The 22,371-nt window shown below is 43.3% G+C and overlaps 2 protein-coding genes across 5 annotated transcripts in view; one reads left to right on the forward strand and one right to left on the reverse strand.

Moving 5' to 3' along the window:
- The window catches only part of LOC121181965 (septin-7-like), a 35,261-nt gene extending 18,817 nt beyond the window's left edge, over nucleotides 1-16,444 (forward strand). For all 4 annotated transcript variants that reach the window (XM_041038207.1, XM_041038208.1, XM_041038210.1 and 1 more), the window contains exons 4-13: nucleotides 2,724-2,824; nucleotides 2,932-3,066; nucleotides 5,592-5,709; nucleotides 6,268-6,360; nucleotides 6,910-7,006; nucleotides 12,721-12,772; nucleotides 13,026-13,151; nucleotides 13,377-13,512; nucleotides 13,802-13,947; nucleotides 14,071-16,444. In XM_041038207.1, the coding sequence (XP_040894141.1) occupies nucleotides 2,724-2,824; nucleotides 2,932-3,066; nucleotides 5,592-5,709; nucleotides 6,268-6,360; nucleotides 6,910-7,006; nucleotides 12,721-12,772; nucleotides 13,026-13,151; nucleotides 13,377-13,512; nucleotides 13,802-13,947; nucleotides 14,071-14,110 (1,044 nt within the window). In that variant the 3' untranslated portion in view covers nucleotides 14,111-16,444. The remainder of the gene's footprint in view (nucleotides 1-2,723; nucleotides 2,825-2,931; nucleotides 3,067-5,591; nucleotides 5,710-6,267; nucleotides 6,361-6,909; nucleotides 7,007-12,720; nucleotides 12,773-13,025; nucleotides 13,152-13,376; nucleotides 13,513-13,801; nucleotides 13,948-14,070) is intronic.
- A 1,865-nt stretch (nucleotides 16,445-18,309) lies between these two features.
- LOC121182408 (C-C motif chemokine 4-like) lies at nucleotides 18,310-19,055 on the reverse strand. The gene is made up of 3 exons (XM_041038882.1): nucleotides 18,803-19,055; nucleotides 18,588-18,711; nucleotides 18,310-18,506 (listed from the first exon to the last, which is right to left on the reverse strand). Exons 1-3 carry the CDS (start codon nucleotides 18,864-18,866, stop codon nucleotides 18,398-18,400), a joined length of 297 nt encoding a protein of 98 aa, XP_040894816.1. The 5' UTR covers nucleotides 18,867-19,055; the 3' UTR covers nucleotides 18,310-18,397.
- Nucleotides 19,056-22,371: the final 3,316 nt, after the last annotated feature.

Genomic DNA, 22,371 nt, shown 5'->3' on the forward strand with positions numbered 1-22,371 from the left:
GATGAGGTGGGAGAAAAGCCTCGTGCACAAAGGAGAAGTGAAGGAGGGATGGAGAGAGGGATGCGGGTAGAAGAAAAGGGACATAAGCAGCGTGAAGGGGAGCGTGGTGGAAAAAGACAGAGCTGGGGCAAAAGTAAAGAGACAGCGAGAGGTGACGGGGGGGAGACAGAGAAAAATAGGGAACTGGGTGAGAGTCATTGTGGTTCCCCTGAGGTGTGAGGGGGAGGGTCACGAGCAGGGCAGGAATGTTCCCAAGAAATGTAACACCCCCAAACCACCCTCACACCCACCCACTTCACACAGAAACATAAACCTATACATGAACACACAGCTGAAAGGCTGAAAGAATCTTCCCCTCGTTATTTGACTAATTAATTGTTTTCCTGATCATGAAAACTGCTCCCACACGCACTGAAAACACATCTGTCAGCTCACAGCTTACACCATCATCTGGACACATTAACACAACCAACGTAACACTCACACGTGCACACGGAACAAGAAGCTAGCTGCTCAGTTTGCCTCAGTGCTGTGTTCATTAAAGGCTCGTTTCATCCAAACGACCAGCCCTGCCTTCACTTTTGGTTTAACGTGTGCAGGGTTTTGGTTTTTTTTTTTTTTTTGAGATGCCTCCTTCTTTGATTTCTGCCTCTACCCCAGTGCAGTGAGGGTCACAGAGTAAATTCCATTCACCTCCACTGTACTGATGAGGCAGAGCAGCGTGATGCAGCAGCCAGATCAGGTCATTGGAGTGGAACTTCAGTGAACTTTGAAAATAGCAAACGGTCTTTATAGTGTTGACCTTTAGGGCGAACGGAGAGCCAGAGGGTCCAAAATGGCGGAAGCTATAGCTGCTTAAAAGCTGTGGTCACCCTCCACTTTGAGGTCACCTCCTCCGATGCGGTGTGAACTGTGAACTGGTTTGTAGACAGTTTTTCACCTTTTTCTATCCTCGTGCTGTGCGTCCTAAATTATGGGCTGCGGAGGCAGATCAGGTGATGTCGCTGTATCTTTTGCATCTCCTCATGAAAGCCGTGCTGTTCTGCTCCCGCCTGTGCACCAGCACTCTGCTAAATTTACTCTGTTTCGGCGAGACCGAAAACATTAAGATGCCTTTTTGCTCCAAGCTCCCTTTCGGTCCATCGCTCCCATCAAACCTCATGTGAACCCCATGAGCACAACGTGGGCATAAATGCTCTCCTGCAAGTAACAGTTAGCGTGTATAAGTGTGTTTTGCCATGGGTGCTGTGGTCTGAGGCTGAGGGGAAGAGACAGGGTCAGAGTATTTATATTCCAGAACAATCTCATGTTTTGTCGCTCACTTCACATTCCCCCCAGATCAGATTTCTTTTAAATGATGGTGTTGAGACTGACGGCATTTTTGAGGTTTTCTCCCAATCTGTTTTTCTTCACAGAAACGGTGGAAATAGCAGATTTGGTTTCGAGATGGCTGACATGTCATGCACAAACACTTGTGCAGTGCAAACACACACTCGGAGCGCAGCGCGCTGGATGCGCAATTAAGCTCCGATATGTCGAATGGCTGCGGTGCATGATAAGTATATGCTCAGCTGTAAAGTCAGACAGATTATCTGAAGGTTTGTGGAAGCTGAAGAATGTTTGTGTTAGAGCGAGAGGGCTGTAGTTTGAGTTAAAGGGGTGATCCTAAAATAACTAGATGGCCTTGTGAAAGTATGCGGCGAAGTGAGGGAACAGCAGAGGAGCTGCAGGAAACGATGGATCCGTGGGAGTGAATGTGAATATGTGTGACTGAGGAGTGAGAACGTCTGATTTTACTGTTTCAAACTAAAGCCACGAGAAATCAATCAGTTATTTTCACAGGACAGAAAGATGTTGGCTCTTGTGGACAAAGTTCTGGTCTGTTTTTTTTTCATTGTTGAATTACTTCAGCTAAACTTCTGAATGCTGTCAGTCAGCTATGGTAGTGTGGCTCAGCAACACCGTGGTTTCATCCATGCTCCCCCTTACAAATCAGGAGGAGGACACATAGAAGAGGAGGAATGAAGGGAAGAGAAGAGGGAAGAGGGCTGGGTCCAGACAACAGAGACTGATGGAGAAGAAGAGATATCATATCTCACTTCTGTTGTCACGGGTAACATGAGATCGCTGTAGAGTAAGATGGACGAGCTAGCTGCCATAGTGAGGAACTGGGGGGATTTCTGTGGTTGTTCTGTGTGTCACAGAGACATGGCATCAGGAAGATGCTCCGGATCCCATCGCTTTCCATCAGCTGTCGACTTTCAGACAGTTCGGGCAGACAGGATTGGACATGTCTGCAGCCCAGACACTGGACTGTTAGCCAAGATGCTACATTCATACTGTATATATGCTACAGTTCATGATGGAGTCAGTGTATAGAGCTGGTTGTGATCCATCACTGGCCTGTTCACACATCACATCAAGGAAAGAGTCTGAGTCTGATTCCTCACACATCTACATATCTCTGCATCTCCCAGCAGGCTGTGTGGGTGATGATGTATCATCAGCGCCCTGAGTGGGAGAGGATAGTGTCGCATAATTAAACATGTAGGCTGGTGTGTGTGTGTGTGTGTGTGTATTGAAATGTATTTACAAACTGTTGAATCGTCCTAAACACAGAAGGATGGTTCATATATGGAATGTGTTTCCATTCAGATTCAGAGGTTAGAGGCAGAGATTTTATCACTGGTGTATTGAAATGTGTGGATGTTGGTGTGTTCCAGGTGGAGCAGTCTAAAGTGCTGATAAAGGAAGGAGGGGTCCAGCTGACACTCACCATTGTCGATACACCAGGGTTTGGAGATGCAGTGGACAACAGCAACTGGTGAGGAGTCATAATCACTGCTTTGTTTTTTTTGTCCTAAATATATTTGTGATGAGATCGGTTTTTCTCATCTTCCTCTGCCTGGTGTCTTCGCTCCGTCTTCCCAGCTGGCAGCCAGTGATAAACTACATTGACAGTAAGTGTGAGGACTTCCTGAACGCAGAGTCGAGGGTAAACCGCAGATCCATGCCAGACAACAGAGTCCACTGCTGCCTATACTTCATCGCGCCCTCTGGACACGGGTAGGTGCTGCGTGGGGTGAGGGTGGAGTAAGACCAGGCAGATGTAGCGTGAACTAAGCTGAGACACAATGAGGCAGCCATGATCTAATGCTGCCATCTTTGTGTCACAGTGACTGTGACTCCTTGTAACAGCTTTGATGCATGAGAGTTGAATCAGGTGCAGAGAAGTTCCATAAATACAGATGAGTTGGTTTTATGTCAAAGCACTTCCATTAAAAGATAAAGATTTAGTAAACGTTATAAAGTTGTCATGACCATTGTGCTAGCAAACAGTTACTTAGACACATGGTGAGATTCACATTCATGTGAGTTGTGTTTCTTGTCATTGAGTTTCCTGTTTCATCTGATGCATCATTTATATAAAAACACTGATTAGTGCAGCTTTAAGTTTCTGTGCACTTTCACACTGGGGAAGATAAATTTAGCAGTTTTACAAGCAGCAGTCGGCAAATGGAAGGATGCTTTTTTTTCCTGCTGCCTTCACGAGTCCGTTTGTGATCATGGGTCCATGTAACGATCAAATCACAGTGAAAATCAGTAAAACTCAGAGTTGGCTTGTTTACTCTGCCTTTCCAGCGAGCTTACACCCGGCTCCCTCTCCTTTGCCGGCTATAAGTGAATGTGCGTCTGTGCCATAGACGAGGAGGCTGCCATCCAGTGTTTGTGACCCACAAAGGTTATATAACCCAGTTCTGCTCATGCTCAGTCGCGTTCTGCTCTCCATCACTGAATCACCCAGTCAGAGTGGAGGCTCGGAGCAGCTCACAGAGGCAGGCCTCTCGTCTCAGACAAACACACTCTGTCTTCTGACATCCTGCAGTGTCTCAGATGGTGTGTGTGTGCGTGTGTTCACTTGGCATCACTAGAACGTTCCCTGTTTCTCAATATAGCTGCAGAGCCAGCCTGAGTGAAAATGTGGAGCTCTGTTTCCACATAGCTCAGTAAAATAATGTGGATCGACGTCAGATTGTCATAACTTGATCTACCACCATGATCAGGTGGGAATTTGAAATTCTTTACCAATGACATCACCACCAGCGATCTGCTGGCATCACGTTTGCCTAAAGAGCTGCATCGATTGAAAAGGGGTTTAAAACAGAGAATGGAGGAGACCATGCTGCATTTAATACAGTTGTACAGCTGCTGCTCGGCTTCAGGCCGAGCACTAAGTTCATTTCACTCTGCAGGAATCTGCCAGGATGTCGTTTCAAAGCAAACGGTTTACCCCCTCTGTACATCTCCTGTTTGCATGTTGCTGCCTCAGTCACCGACATGTGGCTGTGAAATTTGAACTTCTACGTCAGAGGTAAACGGCCTGCTCACTGTATGTCTTCGAGCTTGTCCTGGGAAGAAGACAGAGAAAGTTGTGACAGTGAGTCCAGCTGTCTCTGACTGCTGGTTAGATAAATCACTGAGTGCGCAGAGAGGATTTCTCATTTAACACTGAAAGGAAAAACATTTTTACACACTATCTCCTCCTCCAGTCCTCGAGTCTCCCCCTCCACAGACCAGACACTCTGTCTCCTGTTTTATCTGGAGCCACGTTCACTCCGGCGCTGCTCTCATGCTGCATCACACACCAGCCTGACCCCGTTCTAACCAAGTAGCTTGTTCACACACTCTTTCAGTGTCCCTCTGTGAACTAGTGAACCTCTGAACAGCTGTTTTTTTTTTTTTTTTTTTTTGCCCTCTTTGTGTTCCTGCATTCCTGGGATGAGTAACTCTCATTCCCTCCATCAACACCCACTACACACACACATTTTAGAGAACCAAGTCTGCACATGGCATGCATCATTTGCGTGCACGTAAATAAAAATAATTGCATTCACAAAGTCACAGCTGGATCCTGGAATTCAGCCGCGTACGGGTCTATTTTTACATCATTTTCTCCCATCATGCATCACACACTCACTCTCCTACACACTGCCCCCACTAGCCGACAGCCCACCCACCTCATGCCTGAGCACAGCTCTCTGCCTCTGCTCACACAGCTGAGATGGAGACCCTATGGGGGCATTACATTGACAGTCCATCATGAACTCAAGATGACATAACCATGAGCTGTCACCACAGAAGAAGAACAGACAAGACAAAGTCTCTGGCACTCAGCTGGCTTAGCTGTGTCTTTGCCGGAGGCTACATGTAGTGTACGGTTGTGGTTGGCCCTCTGCTGGTGACCCACTGAAGCACATTTATTTTGAAAAGCCAGGCACAGAGGAAGCACAGTGTGGCGTTTTCTTTAGAATAATTCTTGGAAATGAATTCTTCATTTACAGGCTGAGTCACCTGCCTGACAGGGTGGCTGACCCACCTGTTTCATTGTAAACAACAAGGAGAAACACACTGATGTCCATGAACAAAGATTGTCAAAAACTGTCAAAGAAAAATGGGACAACGTTGGACCCCTTTTCCTCAGTGATAAACCTGCTGAGCATCTTCACGCTGGCCAGCTGTTAGTCAGCTATTTAACAAGTGACTGAACTCCCACTGACTAATTCTAACAGCTCCCTCTGTCTCCCCTTTAGCCTGAAGCCGCTGGACATCGAGTTCATGAAGAGACTCCACGACAAAGTCAACGTCATCCCTCTTATTGCAAAAGCCGACACTCTGACCCCTGAAGAGTGCCAGCTTTTTAAAAAACAGGTATCTGTGTTTGTATGTGTCACATTAGAGGGACAGGCAGTGCTGTTGTCTCCGTCCGGACTGATGTGCACAGATTAAGATCAGCACCTCTCTCCTGCTTGTGCTTCAAGTATTGAGCTAGAGCTAAGAGGCTAATTAGCCTAGCTTGGCATAAACACTGGAAGCAGTTGAAAAACAGGCAGACAGGCTCTTTCCAGAGTTTATAAATCCACAGCAAAGTTGGTGGCATGCAACAGCTCGGTACAGTGGCTCTGCTGAGTCTTGTCATTGCAGTGAGTGTGAGATCAACTGCTGTTCATCAAAAACAGCTCCAGGTCATAACAACAACCTAAGATCCACAACCTGTGGCTGAAACATTTATGTTTGTGTACAGATCAAATAAACTAAATACAGACGGTTCATCGAGGAGCTCTAGATGTGTGACAAAGTATATTTTGAACAAGCATAAAATACCAAAGTATGTAGGGAGTATAAACCTAATAGGAAAATTACAGTGCAACGTGTGTGTGTGTGTGTTTGTGTGTTACCTTTATTGTGATTACTTTCTCACTTCCTCAGATAATGAAAGAGATACAGGAGCATAAAATCAAAATCTATGAATTCCCGGACACAGAGGACGACGAGGACAACAAGCTCATCCGAAAGATAAAGGTAACGGAGCACGCGGTCTTGTTAGCAATTTAAAACTTGATTAAAGTGCTTCTGGCTGATCTCAGCAGGAAGACAGATAAATAGAGCCGCAGACAGCCTGACCTTTGGTTGTCAGTATCCAACCCCTGGAGCTGCCTCTGTCCCTTTTCCCTGTGCCTGGCAGCCAAACGGCACAACTGATGATTAGTTTTATAGACATGCTCATTGAAGAACTTTCACCAGTGATTGTTGTCCGTGCAGCTCTCTGCCCCAGTAATCGTCGCCTCTGGCAAGAGCCAAGCGCAGTATCTGCCACACATGGTGACATCTGTTTTTCTCCACTGTTGGTGGATGTTGGTCATCAGCGACTGTGTTGAGATGATTAAATCCTGGACATGTTTAATGTAGCCCAGTCATTCACACAGTTAGGTCAGGTGTAACCATGACATCAGGAACCAATCAAACACTGAAGCTGAACATTGATCTAAACGGCAGAGAGCACTCGTCCATCCAGGGAGAGCTGAAATCAGCTTTTGCAGTAAACAAAAGTTGTGTGTCTTCCCGCCCTAGGAGAAGATGCCCCTGGCGGTAGTCGGCAGCAACGTGGTGATTGAGGTGAACGGCAAGAAGGTCAGAGGTCGCCAGTACCCATGGGGTGTGGCAGAAGGTAGGTTCACTGAGGTCCACTGCCATCTTGTGGCCGAGCTGCAAAAGCCTAGAAGACAAATGTGAACACCTCGAGGGTTTATGAGGAGAAAGGTTTAGGCTTTATTTAATTTACACACTGCTGCTGTGCTGTGTGAGAAGGAGGCTGAAGCATGTTGGTGTTTGGAGCAACATGTTGCAGAACGTCACAGTGCTGTCTTTGTTGGATGGATGAAGCATGATATTCCTGCGAGTGTGGGACAGAGTGACCCCCCCCTCTATCCACTAAGTGTATTAACTACCAGGTAATACAGCGACTTGTCAAAATGTAAACAAGGGAATATTATTACTCATCGTTACTAATGATGAGTAATGAGCGTGGGGGCATTTTTTAAATAATATTTTGGGGCATTTTATGTGATTTTCACTGACATGATGCGAGAGAGATGCAACAAAGGTCCCCAGCTGGCTCCGTCCCAGTGTCATTACAGTTTGACGAGTGTTCTGTTATCTGGTAGTTAAAACATTGTTCCCTCACACACCCATCCTTCTTCCCTTCAACACAAACAAACACACGTGCACACAGTCCTTTGGACAGTGTCAGTCTTGACCCTGATAGACACTGTGAGAAAGGACGACAGACATAGTGCATCATGGGACGTGTTGAATCAGTATGGCAGCGAGCACTGACTGACCCAGCTGACATCAGACTTTTCACCATTAGCCACAATGAAGTGTTGTTGTTCTTACTGGTGTTTTCCTTTGTGTCCCCCTGAAAGATGAAATGCTGTCTGTCTTTATATACAGTGATTATACCTTTGTTGCTCTGTGGTTGACCGTTTATCAGTCTTTCACTTTTTCATTCTTTCTTTTCTCTCTTTTTTCTTTCTTTCTTTTCTTTTTTTTTTCTTTTCTCTTTGTCTGTTCTTTTCCATGACTGACAGAGGGCATTTTTGGTAAACAAAACCATCTTTCACTTTTTTTCTGCCTCATTTTCTTCCCGGCTCCTCCGTCCTCTGATTGCCCCGCCCCCCCCTCAAACTCTCCATCTACCACTTTTCCCTCCACTTTTTCTGTTGCTGTGCTGTCTCATCATTAGGCTGATGGTCAAACCAATGCTCTAATCAGACTTGGGCTGAATACTTACTAAAAAACCTTCCCAAACACTAAAACCATATTTTGGAAACAGTTGAAAACAAAAAGACGAACATGGACAAAGACAACAAAATTATTCATGTGTTCCCCATAAAGGCACAAACGCTCTTTGCTAGCTCTCATGACTTGCACCAATGCTGAATGAGCCTCTGCGTGAGACAGAAGACCTCGCTTTTATGAAAACATTGTAGTGGCAGTTATTCAGATGGTACATCGTTTAGATTCTTATGTTTTACAGGTTAAGTGTCAGCAAGTTGTCAGGTTTGTACTGTGAACAACACGTAGCAGTACTCCGTGTTGTTCACTACCTGAACACAAAATTTGATATCGTGGGTGTAAATTAATGCCATAGCAATATATATAAACTATGACATTATCAACTGATTTTTTATTTTCAGAGCAATTTGCATTTCCCCAAGTGATTGTTAAGATATTCTTTTGTACCTAAGGAACATTTAAACATTTAAAGTCTCATCATGGTGTACTGTCAGGTGTTACCACTGAGAAGAAGAGCTAGTAATCCAGCAGGGGGACACATGAATGATTATTTCTGTCATCTTTGTTCTAATCACTTCAATTCAAAGTCAACCAATAAGACAGTTTTTCAAAACCTTCCTGAATGTTCACTGTGATTTATTACAACTTGGGTCTTATCCTCATAGCTCTGACTATCACTTCTATCAGTCACAACAACACTGAGCTCACCACAGTAACTACTGAGGTCTGGGAACAAGGTGAGAAGACTACAGCAAAGTTTGGCAGGGCAAGAAACATGAGCAGTGACTGTGCTCAACTACAGCAAATACAATACGTCAGATAGTTTAGGTAATAATTTCACCATTTGTTTGTGTCTTCCTGTGATGTCTCTGTGTTCCCAGATCTCATCCATTAACATGGAGAGCATGTTGTTATTGTTACTGATAAGTGTGATGACTGAAATTACAAAAATAAGACCGCGGTTGGAATAAATAGGAATTACCCTGTGAGGTGCATTTGATCTATCAGCTGTTTTGTCCCAGGTCTGATGCTGTGAATAGTCATGGAGAAAAACTAGAGGCTGTTTGGTGCTGAAGCTACAGCTGCAATAGAAACATCACTCTAATGCTGTGGTTCCCTTCTTTGCTCCCGTGGTATGAAACGCTGCAGCACCGTTTAATCTCTGCCCTGCTGTACCACGTGACTCGGCTCGCTGTGTTTTCTCCGAGTTGAGTCAGCTGTGTTGGGGCAGGGTGAGAAAGGTGCGCAGGCCTCGGTGCATCACTGGACCAAGGACTGGGATCCACCGTCCTAACACATTGCTTTTAGGTTCATGAGCAGTTAATGGTGAGTTAGTGTTTGGCAGAGGAGCATGTAGCAGCTCATTTAAGTCATCAAGATAACACGTGGCTTGGTGTCATGAATCCTCACTCATTAGCATACCTGGAATTTTAATGCAAGAGTTTTTATGTAGAAACATGTTTTTTTTGTAAAAGAGATCCTGCACACACACGCACACGCGCACACGCACACACACACACACACTCACTTGTTGCATGTTTCAAATAAACAGTTGCGTGCTCTTGATTCATTAGACCAATGCAGTTCATCGTCACGGCCTAAATAAACAAACACTGCTGGTAGTTAAGGCACTCGGGCTCAAAACACCTGATGGACGGAGACAGTTTTCCATTCATGTCCATGTCTCACTGATTGACAGATAACAAACTGAAGCTGACCTGGATAAAACAAAAAAGAAACTGAAGTGAGCATCAGGTATTTTCTGCCTTTCATCAATAAATAAGATGTTTACTATTAAATACAACCATTTTTTCCTCTATGACCCATGACCCCACTTAGCTCCTCCACTTGTTCCCTCATTGAGACTGCAGCTGGTCATGCATAGATCCTCATATAACACCCCCCCCCCCCCCCCCCCTCCAATAACCGCTCTCCCTCTACAAGCCTCTTTAGCCGGTTAGCTTGGACACATGCAGGCTATGGTGTTGATCCGGGCCAAATCTGGGCTGAATCTGGGCCAAACATGGGTCCAAGTCTGAGCCATAACATACCTAGCTGCTCCAGACCCAGATTTAGCCCCCACTGGGCACAGACAGTAACTGAAAAACCATACCCCTCCCCCTCCGTCAGAGCTCCCTCCTCTAGAAGAGACAGGAGGTCAATGGCTGGCTTTGGAGGCCAAGGGGCGGGACTGCTTAAGTTTCATCAATGGTAAGGTGTCCTCCTTATTCGCTCCCCTGATGATGATTGACTGCCAGTCGGGTGGAAGCTAACCAATAAGGAGCAGCGTATTTGATGAAGAGGAGGCTGGAGATCCACCACACACACCCCCCCTCCAGCTGTTTTCTGCAGTCCTCTCCCAGAATCCCATCTGACCGTGTAACCATGTCTTTGTTGTTGAGATGAAGACTCACAGTCATCTTAACTGTACTGTGCTGAGGCCAGACCAGTTGTGTTTACTGCTGTCTGACCAGAAACTGTTGTTTGTTCTAACTGTGGCGTCTGTGGGTCCAGCAGTGACAGGCTGTGATCAGATAGGACACTCAGAATGCAGCTCACTGTGGCTCCAAACAGTCAGCTGTTCTGATGTGTGTGATTTTTCCTTATTTCCTTTTTTGTATTATTAAGAAAAAATGAAAGTTGCGCTAATTAAAGCTGTTCATTTAGAAGCATTTTAACCGTTGTTGTTGTTGTTGTGCTGTTTTAGCTACAGTGTAGATGGATATTTAAATAGTTTATCACAAAAGCCAAACAGGAAGCAAACGAGGTGCTCATGTTAAAATGCTGTGTAACTGTAGCACAAGTGAAGAAGACTAATAAAGTCAGCTAATTAAATCCATACTTTCAGTTACACAATAATATTCATCTAAAGTTTGCCAGCACACAAACCAGATCACGTAAGGCTGTAGCAGTAAAACCTCTGAGAGCGCTGGAGTGATCTATGTTGTGTTTTATAATTTATGAATGAATGAATGCTGTCGCAGCCTGTTCCAGAGACCACAGGTTACAAACATGTCTAAATAACAGAGGGAGTGATTCTGCACAGCAGAGTTTGGCAGTGGAGGTATTTGGTGTTGAAAGGGCAGTTAAAGAGCCCAGGTCTGACAGGTTTAGCTTTTCAACTTATTTTCTCCAGCAAACCCACCTGACATGACATAACCGCGTCCCAGAAATCCACCCTGACATCGTGCATGCAGATGACGTGGTTTGCAAGATAAGAACACCATGAATACGACGCTGCACAGTGAAAGCGTGGGAGTTCTTTATTCTCAGCTGATCCCAGAGGGGCTCTGTTCAATGTCAAACAAACAGCAGCACTCATAAACATTCAGTGCAGGCGAATCTGTGTCGTTAGTTACTGCTGAAGTTGAGCTGATCCCCTCCCATAGTGTCTGGATGATGGTGGAGAAAAAAAATCCCTGACGTGTGTAAATCGTCCCAGTGCTGCTTCGCCCACGTAGTGTGGTGCAGCCTTTTTCTTCCCATCAGGCAGCATGTAGAACAGCAGTGTTTGAAGTTTTCATGAGAACAGAAGTCTGAGGCAGTGAAAGATGAAATACAGACAGAGATAATTCCATTTACAGTTCTATACATCAGGTGTACCGTTTGTTTTAGGTGCATCCTGTTGAAAACCATCTCAGTGCCTCATATTAAAACCATCCTATGTGATCATGGCCTGATGTCCCTTTGCTGTTTCTGTCAATGTACTACTACAACTTTTTTTACTTTTTTTTTTTTTTTACTGTGGCTTTAAGCAGTAGCTACACCTGAAAACCCCCTGCTCTCAGCACCCCCCACTTTTTTCCTAAGTGATGAATGAATGAACTTTACATACTATGACATTTGTGTGTTTGAACTCTTAGGCCTCCTAGACTGCTTGCCTCACCTGTGCGTGACGGTCCCCGATGTCTCTCTCTTCATTTCGGCGCCCCCGTGTTGTCTAGAGTCACGTAGAGTTTCGGCATCTCACCTGTTTTTCACACATGATATAAACAGTTTTCAGCAAAAATAAACGGAGGAAAGATCATCACAATAGCAACATTACATCAAACAGCTTCAGTGTCTGTATCTGAGAATGTCACAGACATGAAAAAATATCAACAAATTATTTTTATACCATTTTAGCATCTGCATGTTATTAAATGAGAAAGTAGAGGCTACATGTGTCAGGTAGCCGTCACACACAGGTGGAGGTGGGCGTTGTGTTTCTGCTTATGTTTTTTTGGTTTTTGTCCATATTACCATTAAATGTATCACCATGTAAATAACACACACAACAGCTGTATTTATTTTACTCACTAAAACCCCAGTAACATGTGTTTATGCTGGGTCTGCCTCTGTATGTGAACACATACAGCCAGAGTTAGACCACAGCAGCCATTTACCCAGAGTGCATTTCAGCTACTTAGCAGCTGTACGACAGCTAGAATCTGCAGAAGCTCAGATCTCCATGCTTCAGTGCGTCTCTAGCTCAGTTTCCCTTCAGACCAGATAATGATTATGATGATGACTATGAGAAGTGTTTGTGTGTAATCATTTTGATGTGTGTGTGTGTCTCTCTCTCTTCCACCCTGTGTGTTTCAGTGGAGAATGGCGAACACTGCGACTTCACCGTGCTCCGTAACATGCTGATCAGGTCAGACAGACTTCTGCTTGGCTTGATTGTCCAGATTTGAAGTAAACCGTGTCATTGATTCATGTCCAACTTTACCCCGAGATTCCAGATTATTCTAATGGCCTCATTAATTAACAGTATTAATATACTGTCTCAGATAATTTTTTTTCTGCTTGTTGGATTCATTAGTAGGTTCAGCTTGTTCCTTTATAGCGAAGCCTCCCTCTGGCCGGCTGTCCCTGACCTGTTTCCTCTTTTCCACCTCTTTCCATAGGACCCACATGCAGGATCTAAAGGACGTAACCAACAACGTCCACTACGAGAACTACCGCAGTAAGAAACTCGCTGCCGTCACCTGTAACGGAGTGGACACCTCCAAGACCAAGGGACAGCTCACCAAGTACGTCCTCCCTCATTAAACTAACACTGTCCTGGTTATAAAGACACACACAAGCAGACTTCCTGAGTGATGTGGTTTGAAGGCGGAGCAGGCTACAACTGTGTCTAATCAGCTTGCAGACAGTAGTAGTAGAAGGGGCTAACCTCAGGGCTCGCTGGCTGTTCGAGCACAGCTTTGGACAGCTATGTTAGCCGCTAACTTTTCCCTGGTTTCCCTGATCAACAGGAGTCCCCTGGCACAGATGGAGGAGGAGCGGAGGGAGCATGTGATGAAAATGAAGAAGATGGAGGCAGAAATGGAACAAGTCTTTGAAATGAAGGTTAAGGAGAAGAAGCAGAAACTGAAGGATTCAGAGGCTGAGGTGGGTCTGAGAACTCGTGTGTGTGTGTGTGTGTGTGTGTGTGTGTGTGTGTGTGTGTGTGTGTGTGTGTGTGTGTGTGTGTGTGTGTGTGTGTGTGTGTGTGTGTGTGTGTGTGTGTGTGTGTGAACTTGTCAGCCTGAACAGGTACAGGAGCTTTGTATTTCAGTTATACAAGTGAGTGAACAACCAGTATTTTTAGGGTCAGTGATCCCATGTGTGATTATAAAGGAACCCACCAGTCGAAGTTGTGTTTGAGAGTCGTGAGTGAATGAAATGCTGTGATCCTCAGCTGGAGCGACGCCACGAACAGATGAAAAGGAACTTGGAGGCACAGTACAAAGAGCTGGAGGAGAAGAGGCGAGTGTTCGAGGAGGAGAAGGCCAACTGGGAGGCTCAGCAGAGAATCCTGGAGCAGCAGAAACTGGACGCCTCCAAGTCAGTAACACTCTTCACACTTCACAGCTGACTGATGAGCTGCCTGTTTCACTGACGAGACGTGAGGTGAACGTATGTGTTTAAGTGATGTTCTCTCTGTTCTCTCTGCTTTGTTCCTCACAGGACGATGGAAAAGAACAAGAAGAAAGGAAAAATCTTTTGAAGAGAGACACTACCTGTTCCTTCAGTTTTACACAGGCTCATTCTTCCTTCATCCTCTCTAAAGCTCACACCTACTGTGGCCCCCAGAGCGCTCACACACACACACACACACACACACACACACACACACACACACACACACACACACACACAGATATTACACTCAACACATTCCATAACATTCCTCTGTGTTACATTTAACATTCACCACGTGTGACATGGACACCATTCACACCCACACGTTACACACATGCAGACGCCCACAGCAGCCCACGTGCTCGTCTCTCTGCAGGGTTTTTACTGTTTATTGAGACTTTTTCATTTTCTTGAAGAATGCATGTGTCTGTGAAAGTCTATTTTCCTATCTCCTGACAAAGAGGAGAAGCCCGAGTTCCTCTGAGCTTACAGTGCTGAGTAAATATGTGGCAGGGACCATGCATAGCCATTTGTACACATGTAGTAGTCGTACGTTCTCTAGATATTCGTAGATATGCAGATAGACGTACTGTCTCCTTCCTCTATGCTCTTTTTTTTTTCATTCTTCTCAAAAACGTAACACAAGTGTACACACACCGAGACACTCAGTCGTGAGGACCTGCTTGAGAGTGTGTTAGTAGAAGGGAGAGTGTATGTGAGCGAAGGTACGTGAATCAGGTGGCAGCTGTGGAGGAGTTAAGGCCCAGTCACACCAAAAATGAAACCCGGGTGTCTCATAGGACCAGGAAGTGAACGGCTAATTCAGTGATCTGAGCTGCTAACACGCTAACCAGGTGGGAACATGCTAGCTCTCCTCAGTCACAGTAGCTTGTCGAAGGTCTTTATATTTTCTTTACTTTCCCCTCACATTTCACTCTCGGGATGTACATCATTTCTTTTACTGAAGAGTTAACAAAGGTGGGAAAACAAACTCTGGAGAAGCTTGTCGAGTGTTAGTTAGCAAACTCGTTAGCTTAGCGGATGGTACAAAAGCTACATGTGAATAAAACGAGAAGTTTGATAATGGAACTCATTGGTACCATCGACTCCTGTCTCATATTTGTCTAAAGACCATTTTCCAGTTTGTGGAGCAGGTTGTTCTCTTTGCTAAATATTTAGAAATGCTGGTGTGACTGGGCCTTTAGACAGATGTGCAGCGCAGAGGCAGGCGTGTGTTATGAAATGTGATGTCTGATCTGAAGCACAGAGGCAGAAGAAAGGAGCTAACAGCAGCCAGAATACCGTCGTTGCAGTGTGTGTTTCCTATTTGAATAGATGATATTATGCAAAAGCCTCATTGGTATCTACAACTTCACAGGTTACAGTGATTACAGAGATGTTTTATATCGTGATGTAAGTGATGGCTGTTGTCGTAGACCTGAACCCTGATGTCCCATGATTTTTGTGAGATTTTCACTTTGGGTAAAAACACCAAAAGAAAAGTTCATCAAAAAAAAAAAAAAAAAGCAGAAATATTCCTTTCTCTCTCCCTGGATTCCCCAGAGTGAAATCTGCTCAGAGATGTTTGCCAGTTCAGCCAAAACTTGACTTCTTTAGAATAATCTGCACGAATCCAACAAAACATCGTCCCTGACGTGAAGTCCGGGTCTGAGCCAGTTCACACACCTTCCCCAGAGCTGTCATGTTTTATTTTCATATGATGATGATGATATTAATAATGCTATATGCAGAGTTGAAGAATGACTCCTTCCCTTGTAGTTTTCTTGAATGACTCATAGATGAATCTGTTATTTTAGTATAGTTTTTTCAGACTGCCTGCATTTAAAGCAAAATGCTAAAGGGACAAAGCTTAGACCTTCAGCACATTAAATACTGCCTGTTTGGATTTGTTTATGATGGAAATGCATATATTGTGTACATACTGGAGGCTGCTCAGTGGCCTTTTTTTTTCTTGTGTGTTTTTTATTATTATTATTATTTCAGAATATTTTCTTCCAGGAATAACAACAGAACAGAACCTGTTATGTAAAACTCTTCTCAAGAGTCCATGAATACATTTCCATACATTCATATACACACACACATATATACTCTACACACCTATGCCAATGAGTACCCGTCTCAGGACTGCTCCATTATGCTAGAGTTTCTCTTCAAGTCCAGAGAAAAGCAATTCTTTTGTCCTACAACTTAAATAAAGTGATTTTTTTTTTCTTTTAAATTCTTGTAAACCACTCACCCTCCCAGTAACACCCACTTAAGAGATTTAAATTTAGGTGGATTTTTTTTGTAAGATTTTCTTTTTTATATATATATCTGCTTCTCTTCTTTATTTTATCATGTGTTCTGTCTCTAACTGTACATGGTTAATATTAAAGTTGACAAGGATATGCTTTAACTCCCAATGTGTGTAAGTGCTCTTTTTAACACACTGACATGAAATGATGGTAAGAAATGAATCCTTTGTTCTAACCAGGGTACTTTTTTTGTTTTGGTTTTTTTCTTAAAGTGCAGTTGTCCACCAACAAGAAGCAGAAGGTCTTAGTCCTCGACCTTTGTTTTCCAAAGTGCTGAGTGGGCCTATCACTCCCACAGCAACACCTATTTTGTGTGCAGTTCATCAGTCAGGTGTTTGTGGATAAGCAGCTGTGGTGTCAGCACAGTGAGGTAGAGACGCAGCAGCGTTAGACAGGGATCATTCAGTGTTTCATACCTGTTCACAGTGACATGTTCTAAACGTGTAAGGTAACGGTCGTGTGTCATCAGCAAAGGCAGAGTTTGCAACGAGTGTGTGATAGTGTTTGTTTTCACTGTCAGTGTTTAGACTTTCAGGCAGAATTATAAACTGTAACACTACTAAAAAAATTATAAACTTAATGAATAGTAATTAAATAATTTTTGCCTTTAGTTGCTCAAATTCCAGTTAAATTTGCCTCCTGTTTTAAGGATCTCTGCTGAAACAGTATACAGGTTTCACAGGAAAACTGTTTCAACATCCAGCTGAGTTCAAAGAAAACACTTTTTACAGTGTTTTTACACTTCAGGTAACAATATGCTAAAAAGAAATACTGGAACAAAACTTCACACACAGTCTGTTTGCTGAGAAGTCAACACAAAACAACACTTTTCTCCAATCAGATCCAGAGAATAGACTGTCAGACCTGCACATGGCAGCAGAGCAGTAAACAGTGAGTAGTGATCTTTGCATTAGAGATCAGATCAGTTCGAGTAACAAGTTATGGTTACTCAACAGTTAACCAGGATCCTGTCGTGGTTTTGTTCAGTCCTCATACTTCTTGTCTACCTCCTCTTCCCATGTTGAACCTCTCCTGTTGTTTCAGACCGTGTGACCTTAGATGGAGAGAACTTAAACCAGCTGGTGACAGTTTAGAAAGGCCAAGAGTTTTCCACAGCCGAGCGAAATCAGAAGCCGAGCTGTGTGGTCAGGTAGCTCTCAGCAGGTAAGATGGAGCGGCACGATTCCTCCAGGGACGAAGATGCTGATGAAGAAATGAACAAAGATGTAACTGTTGCACTGATTCATTCTTGAATGCTGTGGAGGTGTCTGTGGCAGACGTGGCTGCATCAACAGTCGTGTCATGTTGTGTGTTTGGGGCCCTCGATCTGAGGCACTGAGCCCATGTGAGTAGAAAACAGTCCTTATCTCTACTTAAATCTGGTCGAGTCATTTTCAAGACGGAGCAATGAGCTGAGTGAGATTCTAACATCTGACACACTGTGAAGAAGAATTTGCATGCTGCACCACAGACAGGCAGCCTGTCTTGATGCTATCAGGACAGCATGAGATCAACAGTATGAAGTTCAGGTTTGCAAATGCTAAAACCTCAATATCATAATCACAAAGGTGTGTTTGAAGGTACAGCTTTACGAGTGAGATAATACTCCACGTTTTTAACTCTGCTGCATTTGTAGGTTGGACCTCACACGTTTGTACAAGTAGAACATGTTTTCAAACTGAAACCTTTACGTCGACAGCTTGTCCACTTTCTGACAAAACTCCACAGGACTTTGCTGCTACAGCCTCACTCTGTCTGATAGGAGCGGTCCTGGTCACAAATGTTAGCTAACGTTTGCTAACTTTTGATAGATACTGATTTCTGTTACTGAGTCAGGGGTTTCCCATGGCTATCCTGTCTGTGCTCATTCATAAACCTGAGATTCAGTACATCTCCTCGTCCTAAACTGTTAGTCATTGCATACTGTACTCAGAAAACAAAGCCACCATTGTAGTCCATTACAGCAAACATTTTATTTAAATACAAAGATGTAGTACTTATGCTTTCAAGCCTGCAAACACTTGTATAATAAAGTATTACAGAACAACTTGTTCTCAGTGCTGCTGACCGCTGCCTTGAGCTTCATGGAGCTGTTTGTAGACGTTCACAGCCCACGGGAAAGTCTCACTGTAGCAGATTTGTTTTCCTCTGACAGTGTGGACTCTGCAAAAGAAGACAAGTCTGTCAATTCTTCTGTTCAGTGGCAGTTACAAAAAACAGCACAAAAATGAAGCACAGACTTACATGAATGCCGGCCTCGCACAGGATCTGCGGGTCTTGGTTATGTCAGACACAAGCTTTAATGGTAAATCGCGTTCAGAAAATCTGTAGCAGCAGCGTATAGGTTTGATGTCATTCACTGCTACAGCTGTCAGGAAGGTAAATGGATAAAAAGTCAATACAAACATGTCTCTGAGCAAACTCTGAAGATGATAAAGCAACAGACAGAGCTCACTCACGTATGGCATTGCAGCAGCAGACGGTGAGCAGCACCAGCCCCAGAGTGAAGCAAAGAGTCTTCATGATGCTCTCGGTTGAAAAGATGACGATGAGGATGGTGATGCTGATGTCTTTGACCTTTCTCCTCCTTTGCTGCGATCGACTCTTAGCCCTGCTTTTTAAATCCTGTCCACTGTGAAACCAGAACGTGATGTCAGCCTCTCCATTTCAAATTGAATCCTAAAACAAAACTCGAGGCCAGAATTCCCCCACCCCTCCTCTGCTTTCCACCCCAAAGATCTCTTCAGCTGAGGGTGTTTGTAGGTAGGGGAGGGAGGTTACAGTAAGCAGTCAGTCCACAGTTTTATGCAGATTTTATCATCTCTTGTACCACAGACGGAAGAATTTGCTCATCGTTTATTTCTATGTCTTGGTTTATATTTAGTTGGGGGAAATGTTGTCTTGAGCAGTGAAGTTCTTTATTCACTTTTAGCAGTTTTCAGCGCAGTACAACAGCATGCACACACATTTTATTTAGATGATACTCAGGTTTGAGGGACTCTTTGTTGTCTCATTAAATTAGCCGTTAAGATTTCACCTTTTATGTTACTAGAAGCAGATGTTGGCAATTTAATTGCCTCACAACCCAAATGCACACAGACACACACAATATATGCTGCTCATCACATTTTATTAATGGATGCCAGAGAATGGACGGTGGCTTTGTTCATTTCATCACCTTTACTGCGTCTGACCAGCTTACAGTGCCTACAAAAAGATTTCTATGAATCATGGTCAAAATTATTTGACTTTTTTTTTTTGACAAGAGTTTACAAAAAAACCCAACTCTTAAATGTCAAAGTGAAAACAGATTTCTGCAAAGTAATGTCAATTAATTTTTTTAAAAAATCAACAGCGGTCCAGGCAGTTGGTGCCAGTAGTCTCACAATAATGAACTGTAGTGTACAGACACCTGTGTGTGGTCCAGTCAGTTTTCCTGGCGACAATTACACCATGAAGACAAAAGAAGACTCCAAGCAACTCTGAGAAAAGGTTATTGAAAAGTATAAATCAGAGAACAAAAAAATTTCCAAGTCACTGAACGTCTCTTGGAGTTCAGTTAAATCCATCATTAAGAAATGGAAGGAAAATGGCACATGTGTAAATCTGCCTAGAGCAGGACGTCCTCCCAAACTGGAGACCAGTGAGGGAGGACACCAACACACCATCTTATCTGTAGCAAAGACAGATAAATCATGGCTGGATTATCAAACAGGCAAAGCAAGACACTGTCAGCGCTACAACACTACAGCATGTCCTGCTTTATTACATGGTCTTGAGGCCCTGTCTACAACAGGGAACCTGCAGAGTCAAAATCTAGTTTTAAGACCTTCATTAACCAGGTTAAGTGACTGTAGTATTTTAATGTTATACTCTTCTCTATACTCTGGATTTTAAAATGCAACTTGATTAAGATTTTCATAAAGGGTCGATTCACCCTAAGCCTAGAAAAAAAAACAAGAAACATATATTTCCCATCTACCATTAGTGGTATGAAGTTTTAATTTTATTATTTTTCATTTAAAAAGTCAAAGTTCAGGGTTTTGCCAATGAAAGTGGAATTTTGAGTAAAAATAAAAAATAGCAGCCACAAAGTCAGATCGGTTTCTGCCTCCTCCAGGGTAAACTACATTACTAGTTTATCATGAGCTCAGTTCCACTTATGCAAATCAGTTGCACACAAAGTGGTTGAGACAGTGTGATCAGTATGATGTTCACAAGATCTTATCACAGCTGTTTTTGGACGTGTGCGCTAACCCAGGTTTAGCAATGCAGCTGTGACCTATTTACATCACTTTCGTGCATGCATTTGAAACCCCATCATTTTTCTGATCCTTCTTACTGCACTTTTTGTTTTTGTACTTAGATTTTATATTTCTATTCAAATGGCACACTTCCTTTTGTACTCTTATTTTAAATTCCTATTTTCTGTAAATAATGTCTATACTGTTTATTTTTACCATTAGAGGTTTATGTTTGGAGGCTGAGTGCCTGTGTATTGCTGCTGTGATAGCGAAATTTCCCAGCTTGGGATGAATAAAGTATTTCTATTCTATTCTATTCTATTCTATTCTATTCTTACCTGTAATTCATTTACATAAGTCTCTCCACAGGCTGCCGGTGTAATGCAGTGAGCTTTTCATATTACAGATGATACACAGGCTCTTTTTCAAAGATGCTCCACGTTTAAGAAGCATGCGTTTCAGATAAACTCCTGATGCAGCAGATTCAAGGAAATATAACTATGTTCTAATTAAGTTTCACTGTCAAATATGTAAGTGTAAACACACCCATCAACAGGTGTAAATAGTTCCTTCCTACCAAGACGCATGATCCATTAAAAGAAAGACACCAAAAATAAAAGAGATGGCAGACAAGTTTCGCACCATACCATCGCCATCACCCTTATTCTGTCAGGCATTCACCAAGAGACTATACATATTCACCTCATCATCTCACACCTCAGAGTGCAGGGGGAAGTACATCCAGCAATAACAGCATTTACATTCAACCATACTGAAAACATACAGAGTCCCTGTAAAACATTGGAGTGCCTAACAGCGCTGAAAAAAAACTAGCCCATGGTTGAACCTTGTAGCTGATCCCTGCTATAAACCATGTTGGCAAGTCTGAGTACATAACAGAATGTATCACCAAACTTCCCTGTGGTCAATGTCAAGGGAGAGATGTTACAAAACGAGACTGACTGGCTGTATGGCTAATTTTATCCATAGCCAAGTTTAAGATCCTGTTTACTGCGGTTTCTGATTTGACATCAGATTTATAGGCCAATTTTATTTGTGCACACAAGGAATTTGACTGGTTTCTTGTTGGCCCTCAGTGCACTAACCTGCAGTACCAATAACAGTGTCCAGGAAAATCCACATGGACATACAGCAAAAACCAGAGACAACAACGCTGAACAAAGATAAATAAACATCTTACTATTGTGTACAAGCAAGTGGGAGCCAAAAATAGATATATTAAAAAAATATATACATTAAAAAAATATATCAAAAACATCAATAATATTGATGTATATTTATATGTGTGTCAATATCAGTATCATGCCTGTAGTTTCAGCTTTGCTGCGTTGTCCATCTCCTCACAGTCTGAACCACAGGTTCTGCAAATTTTAGTTTTAAATTGGAGCACATAGCACAAACAGTGTATTAAACAAACCATTACTGTATTAAATAGGCTTCATTCTACATATAACATTTCATTATTAGTCTTTACCCATGTTAAAGTTGTGTGTTAGTCTCCAGAGCACAAATTAGTGTAGTTTTTGGTCAAAGCTCTTCGACAATACCAAGGAGATAAAGTAATGGAATCCTTATCTGCGTGTTTACTCGGTTTAATACGGTAAAACGGCCTCCCTTCCGAGCTGCGCGGCAGGTACAGATGTGGAATCAGATTACAGGACGCTGCAGACTGCTGAGTAACACGCTCCTGCTGTATTCGGTCTGTTCCCAGATCAGCCCTCTTCCACAGTATTTACGGGACCACAGTCGTATGCTCCGCTAAC

The sequence above is a fragment of the Toxotes jaculatrix genome, chromosome 5, assembly GCF_017976425.1.
Source record: "Toxotes jaculatrix isolate fToxJac2 chromosome 5, fToxJac2.pri, whole genome shotgun sequence".
In the NCBI taxonomy this organism is placed as follows: domain Eukaryota; kingdom Metazoa; phylum Chordata; class Actinopteri; family Toxotidae; genus Toxotes; species Toxotes jaculatrix.

Coding starts and splice junctions, on each gene's coding strand:
- LOC121182408 (XM_041038882.1), bottom strand. CDS start 18,866: ATGAAGACTCTTTGCTTCACTCTGGGGCTGGTGCTGCTCACCGTCTGC. Junction 18,712..18,802: donor CTGCTGCTGCAATGCCATAC/GTGAGTGAGCTC, acceptor CCTTCCTGACAG/CTGTAGCAGTGAATGACATC. Junction 18,507..18,587: donor TGTGCGAGGCCGGCATTCAT/GTAAGTCTGTGC, acceptor CTTCTTTTGCAG/AGTCCACACTGTCAGAGGAA.